This window comes from Dermacentor andersoni, chromosome 4 (assembly GCF_023375885.2).
Source record: "Dermacentor andersoni chromosome 4, qqDerAnde1_hic_scaffold, whole genome shotgun sequence".
Lineage (NCBI taxonomy): Eukaryota > Metazoa > Arthropoda > Arachnida > Ixodida > Ixodidae > Dermacentor > Dermacentor andersoni.
In genome coordinates this window covers 151,154,695-151,178,369 of record NC_092817.1, presented here as the reverse complement: position 1 = coordinate 151,178,369, position 23,675 = coordinate 151,154,695, and the positions used below count along the sequence as shown (strand labels likewise).

The 23,675-nt window shown below is 46.6% G+C and overlaps 1 protein-coding gene across 3 annotated transcripts in view; it reads left to right on the top strand.

Annotated features, from left to right (window-relative positions):
- Positions 1 to 2,394: 2,394 nt before the first annotated feature.
- The window catches only part of LOC126537929 (uncharacterized), a 60,958-nt gene continuing 39,677 nt past the window's right edge, over positions 2,395 to 23,675 (top strand). For all 3 annotated transcript variants that reach the window (XM_055074549.2, XM_055074548.2, XM_055074547.2), the window contains exons 1-2: positions 2,395 to 2,637; positions 7,721 to 7,842. In XM_055074549.2, coding sequence (XP_054930524.2) covers positions 2,539 to 2,637; positions 7,721 to 7,842 — 221 coding nt within the window. In that variant the 5' untranslated portion in view covers positions 2,395 to 2,538. The remainder of the gene's footprint in view (positions 2,638 to 7,720; positions 7,843 to 23,675) is intronic.

Genomic DNA, 23,675 nt, shown 5'->3' with positions numbered 1-23,675 from the left:
ATAACAAACTTGCCTATTGGGCAATGTTGTCTGACAACACTATGCTGGTTTTCACTCCGAGGGACTTCTTTCGTACCCGCAAGTAGACAGTTGTTTTCTATTCATATACAGGGTGTTTCAGCCAACACTGTCAACATGTTTTTTTTTTTCTTTTTAATGGGGGTGGCAGGTAGCACAATTCTTGTCCATGAGCTGGTCTACTCGAAAAAGCGGGTATTCCGACAAGAAGAACAACAATTGCTACTGAACTCACGTCTCGACGGCAGTCGATGGAGATGCGATTAGCATTCGAGCAACACGTAGCGACACAGCGTATTTCTGAAGAATGAGAATATGACATCTTAAATAAAAGTAACTTCATAAATAGGGTGACTCATTACATGGCTCGAACCCTAGTTGGATTACCACGGGCAGTCATCGTGACATGAGTTCTGCCGTAATTTTGCCTCTTTCGTTTCTCACGCACCCGTTTTCATTTAGTGGCTATATTTTTATGCTTCAGTATTCGTAGTGTATTTCACGCACTTTCTAGGGCCAACCACATCTACCCATGTTTCTATGTATGTTTGTATCTAGCCATGCTCCCGTCTACCCGAATCACTGGGTAGTCGCTAGTCCATGGTGCAATGGCTGGAGCTGGTATGCTGGTATGGTATCGTTATGCTGCGAGGGAAAAGGGTTCGAAAGCAAGCGTTGGTCCAACATGGGTGGCTGAGTATGTGGCAACCTCTTTTGTGCCGACATGGTCCCTCTAGATGTTTGACTGGGTAAGCATCGCTGTTCGGAGAAATGCAGACTTGGGGCATTTGGTATGTGTCACTCAGTCTTAGTTGGTGTTCAACGGAACTCTTTTTTAGAAACTTAAGTCACTGGGTTTGTTCCAGTTGGTCTGTGTTGCTGTTCAATGAACCTCTCTCACACCAAATTGGGTAACTAGCCGCTGGGAACGTACACCTCTACAATGACGAAAGAAGATCGCTTATGTTTCTCCGACGTTGAGCGGATCGAACGCAAGTCACAAGGGTTCCTGAAGGGCCGCAGCCTGACGCATTGGCATTGGCAGCGGGGTTTGACATGAATGCGCTGGGTATGTGCCGGGTTTAATGAACGTGTCGCCGATTTGCGACCCTGAGTATGTGCCACTGAGTGTGCGCCAAGTGAGGGAGCAATCCTCCGCGTTCGCAGTCACCGACACGCCACGCTTGTCATCTCTGGGGCCACGCGCAGAGTTCTCGGCAGTGACACTTGATGATGCAGCGTTTCCAGAGTGAGTCAGTGAGTGAGTGAGTGAGTGAGTGAGTGAGTGAGTGAGTGAGTGAGTGAGTGAGTGACAACTTTATTACTCGAAGGGGCGAGGGGAAAGGGAGGCTAGGTTAGGTAGGCTCCCAGACTATGCTTCTCGATGACGTCTTCAGCTCGTGCCAGGACCCATGTTTCCAGAAAGGAGCACGAGAGAGCCACAACAAGCGTTTCTCAGCGTTCACACGCGCCATGCATTAAGAAGGACACGCGCACGCTTAACGTGCACGCGCACGCTAGGTGGCGCCGAATGTTCATAGCGAAACGCAAAAGAGGGGTCCCGCTGCGGTACACGCCTCATATGTGACTTGTTTCGACAGTGGCAATATGCTGTGCCGCTATACTGATTCAATGCTAACGCATTACCGGCGACAGTCGTTGTGAAATGGGTTCGGCATATTTTTTTTCGTGTTATGCAGTATATTATATTACTTTGGGCTAACAGATTCTTGGCTCACTCTCCAAAGTGGTCGTGGCGAAGTTTTACACATAAGACTCTACATTTACTTTTACTGGCTCGACTGTCTTCAGCATCGTCGAAGCCTTCTTTTTTTAAATACGTCGTGTAAATGGTTTTATCCGATAACAATGCCAAACACCCTTTCGACGGTAGAAACACCTCTTAGAAACATGAGAAATTAAAATCTGAGTTCAAACTGTGGTGATGCTTTCATTGCTGTGTCGGTATAGAATAGACACCTAATTGAAGTTGTAGTGCTTTTACATATAGAGGACAGTTCTTTTACATCACTCTGCAGTTCTCACTTCGAAATCGCAACTTTCCTGAAATAGTTGCAGAACCATTATACCTGATTATCAGCGCAGCAAAATGTTAGCGGTGGGATTTTATTTCTTTCTTTCCTCCTTCTGCGTTCGTGCATTATACCGCGCTGTTGCTTTTTTTATGAAGCGCATTATTCTTTCCTGGACTCTTTGTGTCTATGCATCGAAGCTCGTGATTGAGATACGTCTCGAAATACCAGATCCCATTGTTTCGGGCAAGATGAACTGGCGCTGCTTCGAGAACCTTGACGTACCTGGATATATCAAGCAGGCGCCGCGATTGTGCTCACGTCGACACTGCGTACGCATAAGCGCGCTTGGCAACGGAAACTTCCGTTCAGTACGCGAAACTTGCCGACCACACGGCTACTTCTCCACTCCACTGCCTACCTGCTAGACTCCTTAGCAGTCAAGTACATTCTGAGGAAAACGCCAGATATCCTATTGGTTCTGACGATGGCCTTCTCTCTTCTGCCTTTCGACCAACTCAACGTCAAGCAATTACAGATGGTCGCCGCGCAAAGACGGAGGAACGGTTTTCATGCTTACTACACCGTACGTAGCACGAGTCGAAGTGAATAGTTTGCGTTGGTTTCTTGCCCTTCAGTTATTGGCACTGACACGCTGGGACCTTCTAATTTAAGACTATGCTACGCGCTGAGCACCAAAGGCTGAAATACAAAAAAAAAGCCAATTTCCTGTGTTAATCATAAAAGTAACTATTAGCAGCGAACTTTCTATTCCTCAGTACGCACTCAGTGGGCATTGAGGAATAGAAATTTAGAATAGAATAAACAAATTAGAACAGAATAACATAGAATAGAATAGGCTTAGTGAAAAGGCTATTACGCTGCCGAGCACAAGTTCGCGGTGTGATTCCCTGCCGCGGCAGCCGCATTTTGACGGAGCAGAACTGCAAAAAAAAAAAATTACGATAATAATTAGGACCATTTCTTTGCAATCGAACTAGGTCACCACAGAAGCTGCCACCATTGAGTGCAACGTAGGGAACGACGAAGGCAGTCACAAATTCGTTACCTACAGTAGGCGGCATTGAAATGTGCAGTCTAACCGCGGAGGGACAATACGTTTCTAGAGCATAAACCAGAAGGCAAGGAAATATTTTTCGGCGAATAAACGCGACGCGGCGTATTCAGCAACCACAGCATATGCACTTCCCCACTCCACGAAGCTCTCGCGCGGCATCGCGTGCTTACGAAAAAGCTATAACAGTCGGCGTTCGGTGACGAAGGTGCCCTTTCGAGTACGCAAACGTACGATATAGCCAATAAAAACTATACTTCGTATAAAGTTGCAGGAATATAAATTTCAATGAATATATTCCGAGGAGGAGGATGCGGGGGTTTACATACCAAAATCACGACCCGACGACCAGACATGCCATAGCGCCGCCCTCGGAATTAATTTCATCCACCTCAGGAAATGCGTAGGAAATGCGCCGCACATGGGCGCGTCTGCATTTCACATCCTCGAAAATGCGGCCGCCGCGGCCGGGATTTGACAGCGCGACTTCGGGCTTAGCAGCGCCGCGCCTCAATCATTAGGTTACCTCGGCGGCTGTAGAGTAGACACGCCGAAAAAAAAAGTGTTTAATAATGTAGTAACAGTTAGTAAGGAATATAATGCTTGAAAGTGCATGTTTCTTGCAGTGAGGATGCTTAGGTAGCGTTTCTTGTTTCGTTGCGTGAACCTGTAGAAGGTTAGCCGGCAACCGGCAAAACCGGCAGGTGTAGTAGAAATGGCTATGAGGTACTCCTGTACATACTCTAGAGGCCTGCAAGAATTTAGGATCGCCAGTCAGCCTCTAGAGCCTGTACTGGAGTACCTTTATTTAGGTCCTTTGCGCACAGAGAACCCTGATCATGAGAAGGAAATTTACAGATGAATAAAAATGGGTTCCAGTACATACGGCAGGCATTGCCAAATCCTGACTAGGAGCTTAGCACTCTTGTCGAAAAAAAGAAGTGTGCGATACTTGCCTTTTACCAGGGCTAACACATGGGGCAGAAACTTGGAGATTGACAATGAAGCTCGAGAGCAAAGAGCGATGGAACAAGAAATGTTAGGTGTAACGTGAAAAGACAGGACGAGAGTGTTGCGGATCGGAGAGCAAACGGGGATAGCCTGATGTTCTAGTTAACATTAGAAGAAAGTGGAGCTGGGCAGGCCATGTAATGTGCAGGGGTAGATAACCGAGGAACCTTTAGAGTTACAGAATGGGTGTCCAGGAGAGGGAAACGTAGTCGAGGACGGCAAAAAAGTATAGGTGGGGGGATGAAACTAGGAAATTTGCAGGTGCGGGTTGCAATCAGGGCTGTTCCCTTGACACGTATGGCGGCTGCATCGCCGCCATTATGCGCCTTGTTGACTCTCTGACTGGCTGTCGAGAGCTCACGTGCTTTAAAATGGAAGCTTCGCAAAAGGCAATTTTGCGTTTCCGTCAAGATGAGGAAACGTGACGTGGAGCTGCAAATTTTATCGCCTAAGACTTTTTTCTGGCCCTTGGCAGCCATACTGCGAGTTTAGCGCTTTAAGAAGAAATGGAGCGGTAGCGTGCCGAAGCCCGTAAAATGCACCTGCAATTTTGCGAATATGTGGTGCTGGTCCATTATAGCCGCCATGTCAGCGTGCTGATTGGCTGAAGGAGTATGCCGTCGGGAGCGTCACAGGAAGGGCCGTTTCGTAAACGTCAATTTAACGTTGCGTGAGGTTGCGCTGAGCCGCCATTGCAGATATTTCCCGCCATATTTTGCGGCTAAACGAGCCACGTGAATTTTGCCAATGAGCGGCCATATGCAACGGCGTTCGAGGGGCATGCGTGTCGCCGCATTTTCCCCATCGTTTGGGGCAATGAAAATCTTTTGCTCATAACACGTGCGCATATTTATTTGCGTCCCTCTAGGGTGTTGTTGGCATTCGCGTTTTAGGCCACCACTATTTAAAAGAACGCTTTTATTTGAAGTAATATTGGTTGAGCATCACAAGCCCTCGGCAAGCTTTTGCACTTTTCACTGCTGCGTTTATATTCTAAACAAGATTAATTACTTTTCACATAAGCAGAGGATATGAAAGCGGCGCCTTTTTAATTTATAAAAATAAAAGCACACAAGGCGGCGTCTTGAAGTTTCCTTAAGCGGTGCAGGTGAGCAGTGAAGTGAACAAGAGATGGCAGCGCTGGCGCCGCGCAAGCGGGTACCTTTGGCGCACGCAACGCTATTTGTCATAGTCGCCCGATACAGGGTAAATATTGTCTTTGTGACTGCCCCATATTTCGAAGAGGAGAGGACCGCCCTTTGGGCAGCTTTGGGGAACATAGACGGCAGGCCATTCACAGAGAAGATCTTGGGCCCGTGGCCTCGTGCGTCTGCTATGCGCAAAGCCACAAAGTCGCTGGTACGTTTCTTGAAATTCACCAGCCCGCATGATCGCCTTTGAGTGACTCAGCGATGACTGCTTGCGCGTGTAACAGTGCAAACTGTGAACTTCTTTCTTCGTTCTTCTGTTTCAATTCTCTTTCATTGTGCATTGTTGCTTGTCCCTTTCATTGTGCAATTCCCTATGCATTGTAACTTACCGGGCTCAGCCTGGTTAACCTCTCTGCCTTTCCCTTGTGACTTCTCTCTCTCTATTCCAAACTGCTTCCATTTCATTTATGCAATCAGTCCTCCACGATTGGTCAAACAAGTTTTGTGCCACCCCAAATTCGCCTGCCTGTCACGCGACGTCGCGTAAACCATGAAGACTGATATGATATGGCACGTACACAATGATTATATATGCACAATTACATCGAACAAAAGAAAAATTATTATTTCGAAAGCTTCACCTTTTTCGCCATGGTCAGAGCTATTGGTCAAAGGTTCGTGCGGCCTTCCCTTTGCCTCTCCGTCACACGACATCCAAAGAAAAAAAGAACAGCAAGAATGCACGACGTCAAAGTGACGTACGTGTAGAAATTAAACAAGCACAACATGCCTAACAAAACTGTATTTTTTCTGAATAGCCGGAGACCACACCCCGCTCCGAAAGGAATTGAAGATGGCTGCTCGCCGATCGCTATTTCACTCGTTACTTGGAGCTGCCGAGCAGAGTGGATTCATTTGCGCAGAATTTTAACTTTCTTAAGCCCTTTTGGCACCTATGCGACATCACTCTGCTAACTCTTCTTCGATGAGGATCCGTTATAAGGACACTGTTAACTTTCCATTGGACGCAACTGCGATATCTGAGCAGCCACCGGAAGGCCAATCGCAGACACCGGCACTGCCCTCCTCATCCGGTTAGCTACTTTCGATGAGCTAGCTCTGCTCTACCAAATTCCTCTACAACTCTGCGTTCTCTTCGCCTCTTGTCCGCCAATTAGATTAGAAAAACTTGTCAAAGTAGGCAATGCTGTTCACTTTGCAACAAACCTCCAACAAATGAGGGAAGCATTTCATTGGGCTGTTGAAACAATGCGACGGGAACGTAGATTTGACATCAGCATGCTGGAAAAAAAACTAATAAAAATAGTTGTAAGTCATAGACCCCAGAAGCCGCGCTTCTTGAGCGTTTATTCACATGACTTTGAACTGATGAATCGCTGGTAGCTCTCTCTCTCTCTGATCAGGTCAGATGCGCGCAGCTGGACCGATTGCCGACAGTAACTTCCCGGCTCGCACCACCTGCGACAACACAGCGTGACCGCCACAGCTAGCACAAATTAGCACGCTATCGCAAGCTTCGATAAGCATGGAACTCACCGCTATCCTGCCCACTCAGACACGATTGACATGGACACCAGCCATTTCCACTTTCGATAGCGGCGAAGCCAAACCTAAAATAACCGGCAAGCGCTTCTGCGAGTTTTCTTTCTGCGCCGTGAATCAAGCGGAAGGCGAGCGATCGCTCGGCCACTTGTCAACCTTCTCATTTGCGCAGTACATAATTAGACTACCATTCCCAAATTATATGATCAGCGCTGGCGAAAAGGAGGACGTCGTCCCAACCAACCACTGTTGACGGAGCAGGATCGCAAACAGGCACTTTCTGCTCGCGCATACACGCCTAATCCCTGGCGAAGTTGTCACACATATATAGTTAACGACGACAACAGGCGCATGGCGGCATCAGCCTTACGAATTTGTCGCTGTAAAAGCTGGAATATACTGTTAAAAGCAAGCATCAGGCTGCTAGATTTGTCGCAGCGACAAATGTGGCAGCTTGCACACGATAAGATTGCAGTGCAGACAGAACGTATCAATGAAAGGTATGCTTGCAATCCCTCTGCCTCTTGCGCCAGTCTTTTGTGGTCTGCCGACTCACTGCACCTCTTGGCGGCCGAAATGGCAATAGTCATAGCTGTGCCTGCGGCCGCTGTGGCCATTATAAACACGCGAGCAAACTTCCATCAGAAGCCACTCACTGACGGGTGACCTCACGTGATCAAATATGGCGGCGACCATCTGCATGGTGCTTTAATAGCTTTATATCTCTCTGAATTGCGGCGAAAGCATCTCAAGTAAAAATAGCGACCATAAAACTGTATTTTTTTAAATGTTGCGCTCTCTCAGGCTCAGTGCTTTAACAACAAAAAATTTGCCACCTTGTTAACAACTGCCTGTCATGACGTATGCAGGGCGGATTTGATGCCACGAAAAAGCAGTTCGGCTTCATAACACCCGGGTATTTATTGCAAGGCTGTTCTATCACCACAGTCTTCATGTATCCAAGCCCCGGTGGCGCGGCAGGTGGCTCAAGGTGAGTACCTTGTTTTTCACAGTCGCTTACTCGATCTATCTTCACATTAAAAACACTTGCACAAGCTTCACAACTTTTTAATCGTGCGATTATGAATAACGCATCGCGCCATGGGCTGAAGAAGCACTTCTCGACATTCTTATTATTATCATCATTATTATCATTAGCGCAAGCACTCGCATAATGCTGGTACTTCTTTTCGCGCAGAAAGGATGCTACAGGAGGGGTGCGATAATTACGAGGCGGAAAATTTCTCAGATGCCCTTCTAAGTGCTAAATACAATATTTTTTTTTTAATGACGGAACCCATTCGCTTTTAACAGGGGAGCTGTTTAAGCTTTAGTTCCGCCGTGGAGCGTTACCAGAAAACTGAGCCCAGCAGTGCGCCGCCTCGCGTTGCCTAGTAACCACCTGCGAGAGCACTGGGCCACATAACCGCCTCGCAAGCCATGCGCGTAGGGCGGAGTCGTGACGTCACAGACGAAGAAAAGCTCCGAACAGCCGACGCGGTGGCACATCTCTCGCCCCCTATACTCCGTGCGCAACCGTGAGTACGTGGTTCTGCCATGGGAAGACCGAAGAAAGTCCGGACGCCCGAAGAAGAAGTGGCTTACCAGGAAGAGTGCCGTACTGCCATGCGAGCAGCGATGCGTCGCCGCCGAGCTGATCTGGAACACCGCACTGAAGCTGCGGCTGATAAGAGGCGGCGCCGAGAAGAGGACCCCGAGTTTCGGTCCAGGGAACGCTAGGGTCGGCGCGTGAACGCTCGACGTCACCTAGAAAGCGATCTCGGCCTGCGACTGTTCGAAAACTTCCAGCATCAAGCCCGCCGAGACATCAACTTAGCAGAACCTAACATAACCTGGCAAAACCTAGAAACAACTTGGCCCAGCCTACAATAACCTCGCAAAATCTCGAAACGACTTAGCCAAGCCTATCAGAAGCTAGCAAAACCTAGCATAGCCTCGCAAATCCTACAAACAACTTACGCAAGCCACGTAAACGCTATTCGGATTAGCGGATCACAAGCTCCGCTGCTGACTCCAGCCTTGCACCACTAGTGCAAGCTGCCCACGCATATTTCAGTACAGAGTACAACGGTATCACGCAAAAGAATGCTTAAGTATTCCACAAACTAATAAAATTACACTGTTCGGTGCCTGAGCTTAATCATTCACGTAAAATGTGGCATCACTTAGAATTCAGCAGCACGCCAGCTTAAAAGCTGGGGCATTGGTTACCGCAATGCTTCGTGTTAATTGTGCTTCAGCTGGCAGTTGCGTCGGCATTGTTGTGTTGCTTTCCAGCCAACGAATTTCCTCTGTCTAAGCACACCAACAAATAAAGGAGCCAACGAAAGCCGAGGGGAAGTTATTTGTAGTCTTTAATTGAAGTGAGAAATGATAAGATAAAGGGAAAGTAAAGTGGACAGTAAAACATGTTCCTTGTTTCTTGGATTCATAGGGTCGTCGCTTAAACAAACTGGACCCTCAGTTTTTCTTCTCGTATAGTGAGTGCCAGGACTGCCGCAGGTTTGATGGCTTTAGGTATCATATACGAGCTTTTATTGGCCAGCTGCTTCCTCTGAAAACGTTCTCCTGTTACCTCCTCGCCATCGGACAAAAGAATTATCTATGGTCGCCGCCATGGCCTTGAGTGGTGTTGGACAACAGTCCCAGGGTTATAACCTTGCACACATAAATACCCATGAACGTGGACGTGCTAACAACCGCCGCCGCAACACAATTAGTAGTGCAACACACCCGCAATGGGGAAAACTGTGGGTTTGGCTCGCAGCAGCAGCCAGATGGTTTTTTCTCTGCTTTCATTTCCCTTTACCTTATTATTGCCATGCTTCAATTATAAAGTGCAAATAATTTGCTATACGCTTTTCTTAGCCTACTTATCTGTTGGCTTCATATGGGCGTGCCTAACAAATGTTCGGCCTCTCAGTACGCCTTCTTCTCACTCTTTGTGTACATCACATTTGTTGTTTCTTAACTCTGCTCCGTAATAACCCGACATAATTATTATATTGCGATCATCGCAATTTTCTGTTTAGTTGACATACTACAATGGTGACGTGGTCGGATTTTATAATCGAATTGCATGCTGAATTGCGTGCAATGTAAGATTTCTTAACGGGGAAGGTATTGTTCGAGGCGAACACTGATTTCCCTACAAATACGTGTAAAAAGAAGACAAGCTTTGGACAGACAATCACTGCACCAATTTGAGTAAAATTCAATTCTGAGAAAATTCAAGAGAAATTCAAGAAAAATTCAATTCTGAATGAATTTTCATGTGCGCCACAAATGTTTTACAAAAATTGCCGTAAACTGGAAAATAAAAAAAATTGAAGAATTTTACAAATGCGCAACTCTGCACCTGCTACAGCATCTCAAGCGGACGAACAAGTTATAATAATGTACAGCTTACGTGAAATTCCTAGAATGCTTAGAAGGTATTGCAAAGGTCCTGCTCAGTTATCAGTGGTATACTTCAGAACGCGCTTATTATATGTGTGTGCTTTAGATTATTATTATGTTCAAGTTACCCGCCGTGGTTGCTTAGAGGTTATGGTGTCAGGCTGCGAAGCACGCGGTCGCGAGATCGAATCCCGACCACGGCGGCTGCATTAAGATGGGCGCGAAATTCGAGAACACGCGTGTACTTAGGCTTAGGTGCACATTAAATAACCCCAGGTGGTCCAAATTGCCGGAGTCCTTCACTACGGCGTGCCTCATGATCAGATTGAGGTTTGGACACGTAAGACCCCGTAATTTTATTAAATATTTAGCTACATTACACACAAATGTTATAGCGTATTTTGATGCTGCGTTGAAAATTCTGGGGCTTACCCGACAAAACCGGGATATGATTGTGAGGTACTCCATAGTGGGGACTCTGGATCAGTTTTCACCACCTGGAGTTCATTAACGTGCTCCCGATTCACGGGCATTTTTGCAATCGAAATGCGGCTGACGTGGCCGCGATTTGTTCGCTCGCCCTTCGGCTTAGCACCGCCTCACTGAAACCACTACATTACCCCGACGAGTAGTTGCAATACTCGAAACCTGACACTTGAGTGTCAGGTTTACTTGAGCTTTTTTTTAAAAGCGAAGTATTTGATTCCGAATATCGCCTAATTTTTGGGACCGTGGGTCCTGTGGCATGGTTGTTCGCTTTCCGAAAAGGCTAACCAATCAGTGAAGGACGCTCGCCACGCGTGCCTATGGCTTCCCTGCAATGACACTAGATGGTGCTCGCCTCCACGCATGCGCGGCAGCGACGGCATCGGCCGTGCGGTAGAACAACACACGATTGACAGCCACTTAAGTATCCTTACGAGATTTTAATGCGCAAGGGGGGACGCCAGGTGGCGCCGAGGAGTGCAGACGTGTTCGCATCGGCTCTGTCAATAATCTTGCCTAGTAGCGGTCAAAATCATGTGACCACCACGGAATTCGCAGGATTTGTGTAGGAAGACACCAGGAACACGCTGATACCCCCTTTTTTGACAAGTGGACCCGGTTTCTTCCAAGGAGATAAGACCACCGCCCGAGCATGCCGGCCCGCCACGCTAAGCCTAACGGCGTAGCGGAGCGCGGACCCCCGGCAGTCAGCTCCCGGCCCAAGCGTAGCGCCGCCACGGCCCAACTTCCAACGGACAACGACCCGGAAATAGCCCAGGACACCATGGACACGGATGACCAAGCCATCGAAACCCAAGCGGGATCTGCGGCCGACGCTGAAGAGGACTTCCTCTCGCCTGACGAGGTGACACAGGGGGAATCAACCAGCGACGCCGACGAAAACGAGGAGAAAGACACAGCAAGGGAAGACGACGAAGCCAAGAACGGTCAGTGGCAACTTGCACTATCTTTGCGAGAACGAAAAGGTTTAAGAAAACAATTGCGAGCAGCCACTGATGACAGCGGAGCTCGAGGCGGCGGTGAGGGCAACAGCAGCTGCATTGCCAGGGCGCCTGCAGGAGAGCGAGCTAAACGCGGCGTAGCGTCTATAAGAGCCCGACGGCGAACGCGCGCGGCGCCGCTGCCCAGAAATGACATGAAAATTATCATGCGTCCCAAGCCAGGGCTGGTTGTAAAAGAACTTAAAATCTACGAAGTTGCGCGAGCGATAGAACGTGCAAGCGGCGACCCGGAGACCTGCAGGAGCGATAAATTTCTGCTTCGCCTCCGCAACGGGTCAAACATAATCATTGTAAGTACCCCATACGAACAAGTGGCGGAGAAGATCGTGAAGATCAAAACGCTGGAGCTCAATGGCACTAAACATCCGATGAAGACCTACATAACCATCCCTGAAGGGTACCTTAAAGGAGTGGTACACGGACTGGAACGCGAAACTCCAGAAGAGGAACTTTTAAGCCATCTCCGAGTGCGCACTCAAGGAGTGACAATCGTCCAAGCCCGGATGCTCGGCAAGTCTGAAACCGCAGTGATAACGTTTGATGGACCGATAGTGCCACGCTTCGTCTACTATTACGGTGGCGAAATGCCATGTGTGCCTTATCAGCCCACGAGACAATACTGCAAACTGTGCAAAAGCAAGGGACATAGAACGGACGTTTGTCCAACGCCCACGGCAAAGGCGTGCAGCAATTGTTGGCTAAGGGACCCTCCTGAGGACCACACCTGTGATCCAGAGTGTGCCCTGTGCGGGGGGGCTCATCCCACGGCGTCATCGGAGTGCACCAAGAAACTCAAACGGGTCCCCCAAAGGGGCAGGCCACCACTGTCGCAACAGCTACGCCGACCACAAGCCAACGGAATCCTCAAGAGACGCTGGTTCAGCATGGACCGTGAGGACTCTGCATCACCAGATGGGGCCCGTTCCAGGTCCCGATCCAGTTCCCGATCCAGGTCCAGCTCCCGAGACCGCTCCAACTCCAGGGACAGTGGCCAAGAGAGGGGCCAAACAACAAAACAACAGCAGAAGAGCAAGAAGACGCTGAACAAGGAAGGCAAAAACAAGGTGAGCTGGGCAGCAATCGCCTCCCAACCCCCACACCAAACAACACAACTCACACGCCTAGAACACGAACTAGAGCTAATGCGAGTGCGAATAGGAGACCTAGAAAGAGAAAATAGGCAATTGAAAAAGCAACAAATGCAGCAACCACAACGAGAGCCTAAACCAGTCCAGACAGGACAGAAAGGACAGAAACTACCGAATTTAGAAGGCGACACCGTAATTACCTTGTCGATATTGAAAGAAACCATAAAAGAAGTTATACCCACAATCATAGAGCAGGTGATGGTTCAGGTAGACCGAAAACTAGAAGCTCTGGACAAGAAAATCCAGGCACAACAAATAGAATTTACGAAAGCATTGAGAAAACATGCCACAGGCAGCAGTATAAGAGAAAAAGCAGAGAAAGTATACAACAGGCCAGGCTTGTCGGCCATGACTCAGGCGACACACAATGCCTAAGCATCAAAAGCACGCTTCCGAAGAGTGCGAAATATGGCAGTGGAACTGCCGCGGGTTCCGGCGTAAAATGGGACAACTGTCGCAGCTGGTGACGACACAAAAAAGATCACCAGCTATCATTGCATTGCAAGAAGCCGGAACAAACCCAAAATTACAGGGATACGAAACCTTCAATACCGAAGGTGAAAACTGGAAGGTCGCAACATTGGTGGACAAGAAAGTAACGGCGATATGTCACAAATCCATAGAAGGAACGGACATTCCGCATATAATAACAGAAATCACATATAAAGGCACCAGAGGAAAGAGCGCCTTCATAATTAATGTCTACAGCCCGCCGAGTCAGAAAAGAGCAACGTTCGACAAACTATTTCAAGAGGCAGCAACAATGGCGAAGGGGAGACCTCTAGTGATAGTTGGTGATTTTAATGCCAGGCACTCAAGCTGGGGGTATCCAACCCAGAACAATAAAGGCAAAAATATCATGGGACAAATAGAAGCACTCGGCATGACACTTCTAACAGACCCTGCAATGCCAACAAGAACAGGGAATAGTATCTCCGCAGACACAAGTCCGGACCTAACAATAACCAAAAATTGTCCAAATGCGGAGTGGTGCAACACCCTCGAAAATCTAGGAAGTGACCATTGCATTATAAGCACCACAATCCGCACAGCTCAAATCCGCAAACAAATAGGTACAGCTAAAATAACAGACTGGCGGGCGTACAGAGAATCGCTTAAAGAACATACCACGGACATAAATGATTTAGATAATTGGTGCGAACGCATACGAAATATAAAGCAGAAACATACCAAAACCATCACCAGGACAGACAAAACACCTGAAGTGGACCCTCACCTATTGCATCTGTGGGATGCAAGACGAAGCCTGACCAAAAGATGGAAGCGACAGAAATGCAACCGCAAACTCAAAATGAAAATCAAAGAAATAACCCAGAAGGCCGAGGAATATGCTAATCAACTTACAACAGCCAACTGGGAACGCTTCTGCGGATCACTTAATGGAACCCTAGGGACGGCAAAAACGTGGAACATCCTCAGAGGAATGATTGACCCGCTCAAAACCAGACGCGAGGGACAAAAGAACTTGGAGAGATTGCTGCACTCTTACCCAGGCACAAAAGAAGAACTCCTACAGGCAGTCCATAGAAAATGCTTCGGTAACAAAGCCCCGATACCCCCATACCAAGCTGATTACATCGGACACCCAAACCCAGAAATGGATGAACTCTTCACGGTGGCAGAAGTTAAAGCAGCAATCGCCAGTACAAAACGGAACACAGCGGCAGGGGCGGACCAAATATCAAATGCCATGATTAGAAACATGAATGATGAAGCCATAACAGCCCTTACGAACTTTATAAATGACCATTGGGTCAAAGGAACGATACCACAGCAATGGAAGCACGCTGTGATAATCATGATTCCAAAACCAGGGAAGAAATTTACTTTAGACAACCTTAGACCCATCTCTCTTACATCATGTCTAGGAAAGGTGTTCGAAAGATTAGTAAACACTAGACTCCAACGTCATCTTGAAGAAAACAACCCAATGCCTGATACCATGTTTGGCTTCAGACCACATCTGTCAACACAGGACATACTCCTGCTTTTAAAGGAGGAAGTATTAACGAACGTCCCCAAGGCCGGAGAACACATTGTCATGGCTGTCGACATAAAAGGGGCCTTCGACAACGTAAGTCACAAAGGGATACTGGATGGACTTGCAGAGACCAGCTGCGGTCAAAGGACGTACCAGTACATCCGAAGCTTCCTCAACCAGAGAACAGCAGTTATAAAAGTAGGAAACGATGAATCTGAAGTCATCCATCCTCCCAACAAAGGAACGCCACAGGGTGCGGTGATTTCGCCTACACTCTTCAACATAGCCATGATTGGACTAGCTAAAAAACTCAAAGAAATCCCCGTCGTCCACCATTCCCTATACGCGGATGATATAACGATATGGATAACCAAGGGCAACTTGGGAGAGAAGGAGGAAAAGCTCCAACGGGCAGCCAATATAATAGAAAACTATACGCAACAAAGAGGACTCCAGTGCTCTGCGGAGAAGTCAGAACTCATTCGCCTCACAAAAACCAAAAAACAAAGAACTGACCCGAGACTCAAACTCGAGATCAGGCTGGACGGGAAAATTATTCCTGAGAGGTCAACAGTAAGAGTGTTGGGGATGTGGCTGCAATCTAATGTCAGATGTTTACACACTTTAAACACGATCAGAAAAACAACGCAACAAATTAACCGGATGATAGCCCGTGTGGCTCATAATCGGACAGGAATGGGGGAACAAGACACCCTCAGACTGGTGAAAAGCCTGGTCATTAGCAGACTAATGTACTCCCTACCTTACCATACCATGAACAGGGAGGAAGAAGAAAAGGCTGATACAATAATAAGGATGGCATATAAGACAGCCCTGAGGTTGCCACGCAACACTTCAAATGAGAAGCTTCTAGCCCTCGGCCTCCACAATACATTTCATGAGCTGGCTGAGGCCCAACTCATAGCGCAGAGGAGTCGATTGGCGCAAACGACAGTCGGCAGAGCTCTTCTTCTAAGAGTCGGCCTTGGAGAATGCATACAAATATACCAAAACGCAAAAGGTCTACCCTGCCAGATTAGAGCTTTGTATGGGGTATCACCAATACCACAAAACATGGATCCGACATTACACGCAGGAAGGAGAAAAGCTAGAGCAGAATACATAGACAAAACAACAAAATACTTGGACACTGCACGATTCACGGATGCTTCACCATATCGGGCCAACGCAAAGAACATGGTGGCAGTTGTCGTAAACCGTAAAGGGAAAATCACGGCCTGTGCTTCGGTTTCCCGAGCAACCATTTTAGAAGCCGAAGAGATAGCCATTGCCTTAGCTATACGAGAAGGCATAGAGCGCAATGCTCCACTAACAATAGTCACAGATTCTCAGGCCGCATGTAGGAACTATCAGAGGGGACAGATCGGCGCGAGGGCACGCCGGATACTTACCGAAATCAACAGAGACCTTGACGTCAGGTATACCCAAACGATAACATGGGCCCCGGGACACGAGGGTGTTACTGGGAACCTCCATGCAGATGAGGCGGCTCGAGGTTTTACTAATTGCCGAGCTGCCCATGGCAACATGGTGGAGGACCCGACACCCATCGATCCAAGTTATAGAGCGATCTTGCAACACTACAGGGAAATCAGAAGGCTCTACCCAGCCCCGCATAGGAACCTTTCAGCCGTGGACTCAGCGACGTTACGCAGGCTCCAAACAGACACATACATAAACCTACATAAATTGCACGTATACTACCCAACAGCATACAAGGACATATGCCCGTGGTGTGGGAGCACACCAACGCTCTACCACATCACATGGGAGTGCACAGCTCACACAGAAGAACAAGAAGATAATAACACGAGAGCGAGGTGGGAGGCATTGCTATCCAGCTCCGCCCTCGGGGATCAGCTCAGGCTCGTCCGCAGGGCAGAAAGGATGGCGAGGGCCAGCGGTGCCTTGGAATAGGGGCCCGACCACACGGCGTTACCCCATTTTAGGGGCAACGAAGTTCTTTCTACGAATAAAGTTTTGTTCTTCTTCTTCTTCTTCTTTAATGCGCAAGCATGTTGACTTCTCTAATTGATTACGTTTATGATACGTGACGCCGTACATTGTCTCGTGTGCTGCACGTCACTTTATTCCCCCCTAACTCACCTTGCTCCAATTCGAACAAACCTTTATTCACCCTAATCCTCTTTAATCCAACCCCGCAGGGGCCTCTGCGACAACAGGCATTTGGTGTGTTGCGACACCACGTACCCGAGCACATGAGGGTTGGACCCTCCCGGGTGTAACTGTGTGCGGCTTAGCCGTGTCTGGACAAAGGGGGATCATGGGGGGGTGGGGGGGTCGGTGACGTGTGTTCGGACCTTAAAGACCCCGCTCCCGTCGCTAGCAACATACCTCTTTGGCCTCTGCGTCACATAGACGGCAGCCCCGGACTGGCACAATCAGCGGTATTCAGCAGCCGCCTTTTTCGTTCCCCTTCTCCAACCTTTTCCTATCTCTGTTGCTTTTGTATCTTTCCGGTCTACCGTTCACTCCTCACTCCGAATTTCCAGATGGCTAGGGTTAACCTTGTGCATCATATCCAATCTTGGGAATTTATTTTGGGCTACAGCAGCGATGCATAGCTCGTGTCTGCAGGTTATCTTCTAACCTTGTAGCGTCGCCTTGTGGGGCTCGGTGGTGGGCGGTTACCATCACTGCCGAAAAATGCTAGACTGTTATGAAAAATTCTTCCCCCCCCCCCACCCCGCCTGCCTGATTGCCCTCAGAAAAGAGGGCGCACCGATGCAGCTTGTGACTTCCGAAGCCTAAGCAAAGATCCATTTCCCCGATACCAAGTCATGTAAAGCGAGCAGCTTGAACAACAAGCCAAATTAATTTCACCTTTTCTTGTGGCAGAGTGTCTAACGGAGAAGCTTGGACCTGGGCACAAAGTAATAAAAATGGCGAGTGGTGACCTACTCTTGGTACTGTGCCATAAAAACAAACATTACAAACTGAGCAGCCTTCTGACACTCGGTGATATTGCAACAACAGTCACCCAGCATAGATCAATGAACACTGTCCGTTGAGTAGTCTCAGAAGACGACTTCGTCAACCTTTGTGAAACGAAACTGCTTGAGGGCTGGAAAGAGCACATTGCTATTCAGGTCACGGAAATTGAGATGCGTCATGACGAAAAAGAAATACAATGCACCTGATCGTTATTTTCTGAACTAGCAGACTACCAGAGCACGTAGAAACCGGTTATGTGAAAATTTATTTATTTATTTATTTATTTATTTACAGTACCCTCAGAGTAAATCTACATTATAGAGGGGAGAGGCTACACAAAGGAAGTAAAAAATGATATACAGGAAAGGCACAGTATAAGTAAAAATAGAAAATTACACTAGCTCACTAATTTACACAAAAAATAGTAGTCGTAGTTCACCATAGAAATTTCATCATACACTTCAATATACAGGTTGGGAATGATAGGTAAATACATACATAGTTAATTTGAAAAAATAGTACTTATACAATAACAAGTCACATGATATATTGAACGAAAGTTTCGTGATTTACATGTAGTTAACTAAAGCATTTCTAAATTGAACAGGATTACTTATATTAACAATAGATGCTGGCAGACCGTTCCATTCGTTGCATGTTTTAGGTAAAAATGATTGCGAATGTGTTAGTGTGTTAGAGCGAGGAACATGTACCTTATGCGTATGATCTCTACGTGAGAAGATGAATGGTGCTGGGTTAATCCATGCCGACCGAAGCGCAGCGTTCTGGTAGTAAATCTTGTGAAATAAGCATAGGCGTGATTGTTTCCTGCGGGTTAATAGCGAAGGTAGGTTCAGAGCAGTCTTCATTTGTGTTACGCTTGCTGTACGATGATAATTAGGTAGTATAGACCGAGCGGAGCGATTCTGGACACTTTCAAGGCAGTTAATTGAGGTGCCATGATGTGGGTCGCATACTGATGATGCATATTCCAACTGTGGACGGACATATGTCGTGTATAACAAATGTTTGAGTGATAATGGTGCGAGCGAGAAGTTTCTACGAAGATATCCAAGTGTGCGATTAGCTTCGCTCGTTATAAAGTCGATATGGTACTTCCAGGATAAGTTATAGGTTATATGGACGCCCAGATATCTGTAATTTATTACGCTCTCTAAAGGAATGTTATTAAGTAAATAGGCAGGACAAGCTTCATTAGTACGGGATATTCGCATTGATTTACATTTCTTGACGTTAAGCTGCATGTGCCATTTTATAGTCCAGTTATGCAGTGTGTTTAAATCGTCCCGAAGAGATGAAATATTAGTGTCATTAGTAATTTTACGATAAATTACGCAGTCATCTGCAAAAAGACAAATTTCAGACGAAATGTTATCAGGTAGATCATTAATGTAGATTAAAAACAAGAGCGGCCCTAGCGCAGACCCTTGTGGAACACCTGATTTAACTGGGGTTAGAGTTGAATTAACTTCATTAGCGCTTACAAATTGCGTGCGGTGTGTTAGAAATGCTCTTATCCAATTAAGTACATTAGTATCAATGTTTAGTGCGCTGAGTTTAGATAGCAGTAATGTGTGGTGTACTTTGTCAAAAGCTTTAGCGAAATCAAGAAAAATACAGTCCGTAAGAAATCCTGCGTCCAAGTTGGAATGCAAGTCGTTAGTAAAGCAAAGAAGCTGGGTATCACAGGAGAATGTTTTACGAACACCATGTTGGCTAGAGGTAAAGAAGTTGTTAGATTCAAGGTGATTGATTACCTGAGAATAAATTACGTGCTCCATTATTTTACAGGGCACTGAAGTCAAACCAATGGGCTTATAATTAGAAGGGTTATGCGTATCACTAGATTTATGAATTGGAACGATCTTAGCCGTTTTCCAATCTAAAGGCAATGTGCCGTTGTGAAGCGACTGAGAAAAAAGTAATTCTAAAATTATCGAGCAGTACTCAGTGGTACTGTGTAAAAATTTAATGTTAATTCCATCAACACCACATGACGATTTCAATTCTAATTTATTTATAATCGATTTAATACCGTTACTATTAAATGCTATGGGATCCATGTGGGGGTATCTTTTAGGCCGTATTTTGGGAGGAGGAGTAACATGCGAAGACGGCGAAAAGGCCTGTACGAACGTGTCATTTAGCACGTCAGCGCATGCGTGGTCGGCGATTGCTTTCCCACTTAGTGAAGTTAGAGTAACCTTTCTAGTGTTATCTCCTTTCATAGAGCTCCAGAATTCCTTACTGTTAGTTTTCAGTAGCTTGGGAAGGGTAACGTTGTAGTAGGAAAATTTTGCAGACCGTAAATTTGAAAAGTACGTGGCGGCAGCAGATTTGTATGAGAACCAGCGTTCAGGATTTAGTGACCGTTTAGCGATACGAAATAGGCGTCTCTTCTTGTTACTTAGTTTCAGGATTTAGTGACCGTTTAGCGATACGAAATAGGCGTCTCTTCTTGTTACTTAGTCTGCTAAGGTGTCTATTATACCACGGTGCGTTACTATTTGAATATATACGTCGGACTGAAATATAACGATTTATTAGATCAGATACTTTTTCTTTAATGAGGCGCCAATTTGTCTCGACAGAACGATCAAGATGGCAAAGTAGAAACGTGTCAAGAAAGGAAGCAAGTTCGTTGTTTATTGCCGAGAAGGTAACCTTTTTATAATCTTTTATTTCCCTAAATCGTTTACGTTTCAGTGGTAGTGATATCGTGATTGTAAAATGTAATGTATCGTGGTCGCTAAGGCCAGGTAAGTGCGTTATCGGGGATATAATATCAGCTGATGATGTCAGCGCGAGACCAAGTAATGATGACGTAGTGCCTGTTACACGTGTTGGAATAAGGACCGTTTGTACTAAGGTAAAGTCAGAAAAAATAGCGATAAATTGATTAGCCTCACTGGATGATGGGTTAGAGAAGGGACATGTGCTTGACCAATTTATGTTAGGAAAGTTAAAGTCACCCATAAGAATTATCTTTGCTCCCGGGAATCTTACTGTTAACTGATTTAGACAGTCATGCAGGTGATCACAAAACGAACTATTCGAGGGTGGCCGGTAGCAGACGCCTAAGATAATTTTTTTGAAATTAATGGGTAAACAACACCAGATAGATTCAATTTCAGTGATTATCGGTACGTTAAAGCACTCAACGTCTTTACTAACAGTAAGTAATACACCGCCCCCTATTCTGTCAGTACGGTCATTCCGATACACAACGTATCTTTTACGGCAATGAAACAATTCTTCGTTTGTTATTTTGTTAGTCAACCAAGTTTCAGTTATCGCTATTATGTCAGCATCAGTGTCATCAACCAGAGAACACAATTCGTCCCTTTTATTAAATCTACTGCGAATATTAGTGAACACAACAGAAATAACATGTTTCGATGAAGTGCAAGCATCCCCCCTTGCGTTTCGCTATAGCGAGTTCTGTAAGACACGACCTGAGCGCAGAATTCGAGGATCGGAATTTCTGTTTCGTGGCGTTATTTCGTAGACAACATCGTTATCTAGGTCGTAGCCGTAACATTTTTCTCCCATGAATAGTCTTTTGTAACGTAGCCTGTAGGGTACATTTAGTCCCTTGCCATATTCCGTCAATATATGTCTTATATTTCGCGTTGCTTCACAGAAGTCTTCGCTCACAGTCAGGCTGCTTCCTTTTAGAAGATAGCGCTTAGACACAACTTGTTCTTTGGTTTTATAAGAGAAAAACTTAACTATTATCGGCCGTGATTTTTGTTGACTGTAGCGACCAATCCTATGTGCACGCACTATGTGGTCACAAGTTAAACTAAGTTTTAAAGTGTTATTTATCAACTCCAGGGCTTTTTCCTCTGACTGCATTGAATTTTCTATTGGAGTATCCGGTACTCCAAAAAAAAACCAGATTGTCGCGACGTGAGCGATCTTCCGCGTCATCAAGTCGCGCACGAAGCGTGTACGTGTCAGTTACTACACCCTCAATCTTGTCGCGCAATAAACTGACATCCTGTTTCCATTCATCAAGGATGGCCGTCAGGCTTTCCACGTGCTGCAGTCTTTGATCGATGTCAGATATAACATCTGAAACGGTTTTTTGCTGTTGTTTCAGCTCATGAATTGTCTCCGACATAGAATTTTGTACAGATTCCATTCTAATAGATCTTTCATTTAGGTCTCTCACGGTTTTAAGTACTTCAGCAAGGACATCGTCCTTCGATGATCCAGGATTGCTTTCCACGTCACCACACAGTGAAAGAAACAAGGAAAAGAACAGGTCACTCAACGCTTCTGGGCACGGAAGCACGACAATGAAGCGATTACTAGATTTAAAGCAAAGAAATGGCAGTTTGGAAATGTAACTGACCTGCAAGGTGAAAAAAGACAAGTGTGAGCCTGTCATCTTGTCGGTGCCTCCGTACCCTCTGACTGCCCAGAGCGTGTTGCTTGGCTTTAAGCGTCCCGCTGCTGGCGCTGTCGATGCTGTCGCGGTTGCGCAGGGATGAGCCGAAGATACAAATGGGGTGTCGTTCCAGATGTAGATTTGATGGCGGCTTTTATCCGGGCGAAGTGTGGCGGGAACAGGCTCACCGAATTTGCCGGCCTCAGAACCATGAACGATAGGTTCGCCATACGAATCCAGTGGAACAGCGCACCGGAAACCGCGGATGAAGGCAGCGAGTAACTGCAGGGTGAAAAAAGACAAGTGCGAGCCTGTCATCTTGTCGGTGCCTCCGTGGCTCTTCTCGGTGCCTCCGTGTGTCTTGTCAGTGTCAGAGCAGACATACCGAATCCGCGGCGCAGCTTCAAGTGCCAACGGTACGGCCATGGATCTCATAGCTGTCGAGGATGACTCACCTGCGCAAAATGGGGCAAACGTGATCACGCTGCTGATGATGGGGTCAAGACAACCCACTGTGTGAATTCTTATGGTCGGCACCCTTCGTGCTCTCGTTCTTGCCCTGTATAGAAAAAGGAAGACGAAATAATAACACTGAAAACCAACGAAAACATCTTGTTCAAGGAAGCACGAAAGCGCTTCTCAGTGGTGTAGTGCACTACGTACGCTGATGTGGCGCACAAGAGGGCAGTGTAACAACGGTCTATGGCGACTGCTCGGACCTCCCATGTGGGGCAGGCGGCTTTACCACCCACCGCCACGGCGGTGTGGCAGGTGCCACTCTGCCGCCATCGAAGGGCCAGCAACCTGGTGGCTCGCTGTCCCTAAGGGCTTCTCCTAAGGGCAAGTCTAAAACACATGACCATTCGCGCCCAGTACGCATATCAAATCCAATGCCTCCCAGGAGGCAACGAATACAACCCCAGTCACCTCGGCACCGTTGGTGTCGAAGGACCGGCACTACTGTCTTGAGCGTGCCGTGAATGGAAAGCAGCGGATACCAGGGCCCGGGAATAAAAACGCCATTTAAAAGTGAGCATCTTTGTACATAGAGTGCGCTTTTATTATTATTATTATTATTATTATTATTATTATTATTATTATTATTATTATTATTATTATTATTATTAAATTATAATGGTGACGCAGATACCCCAGTGGATTGCCAGAGGTCTCCTGCGTAACCTAGATGACATTAAAGAACTAATAACAAAATTCAGTTTTAAGGTACTCTGTATTCAGGGAACACAGTTAATATCAGTAAACACGAATTTCTTAACCCAGTATGCTATATAGCGTCAAGACCGCGATGACGGCTTAGCCTCATCAGGCGGCGTTGCAATCATCACAGTACAC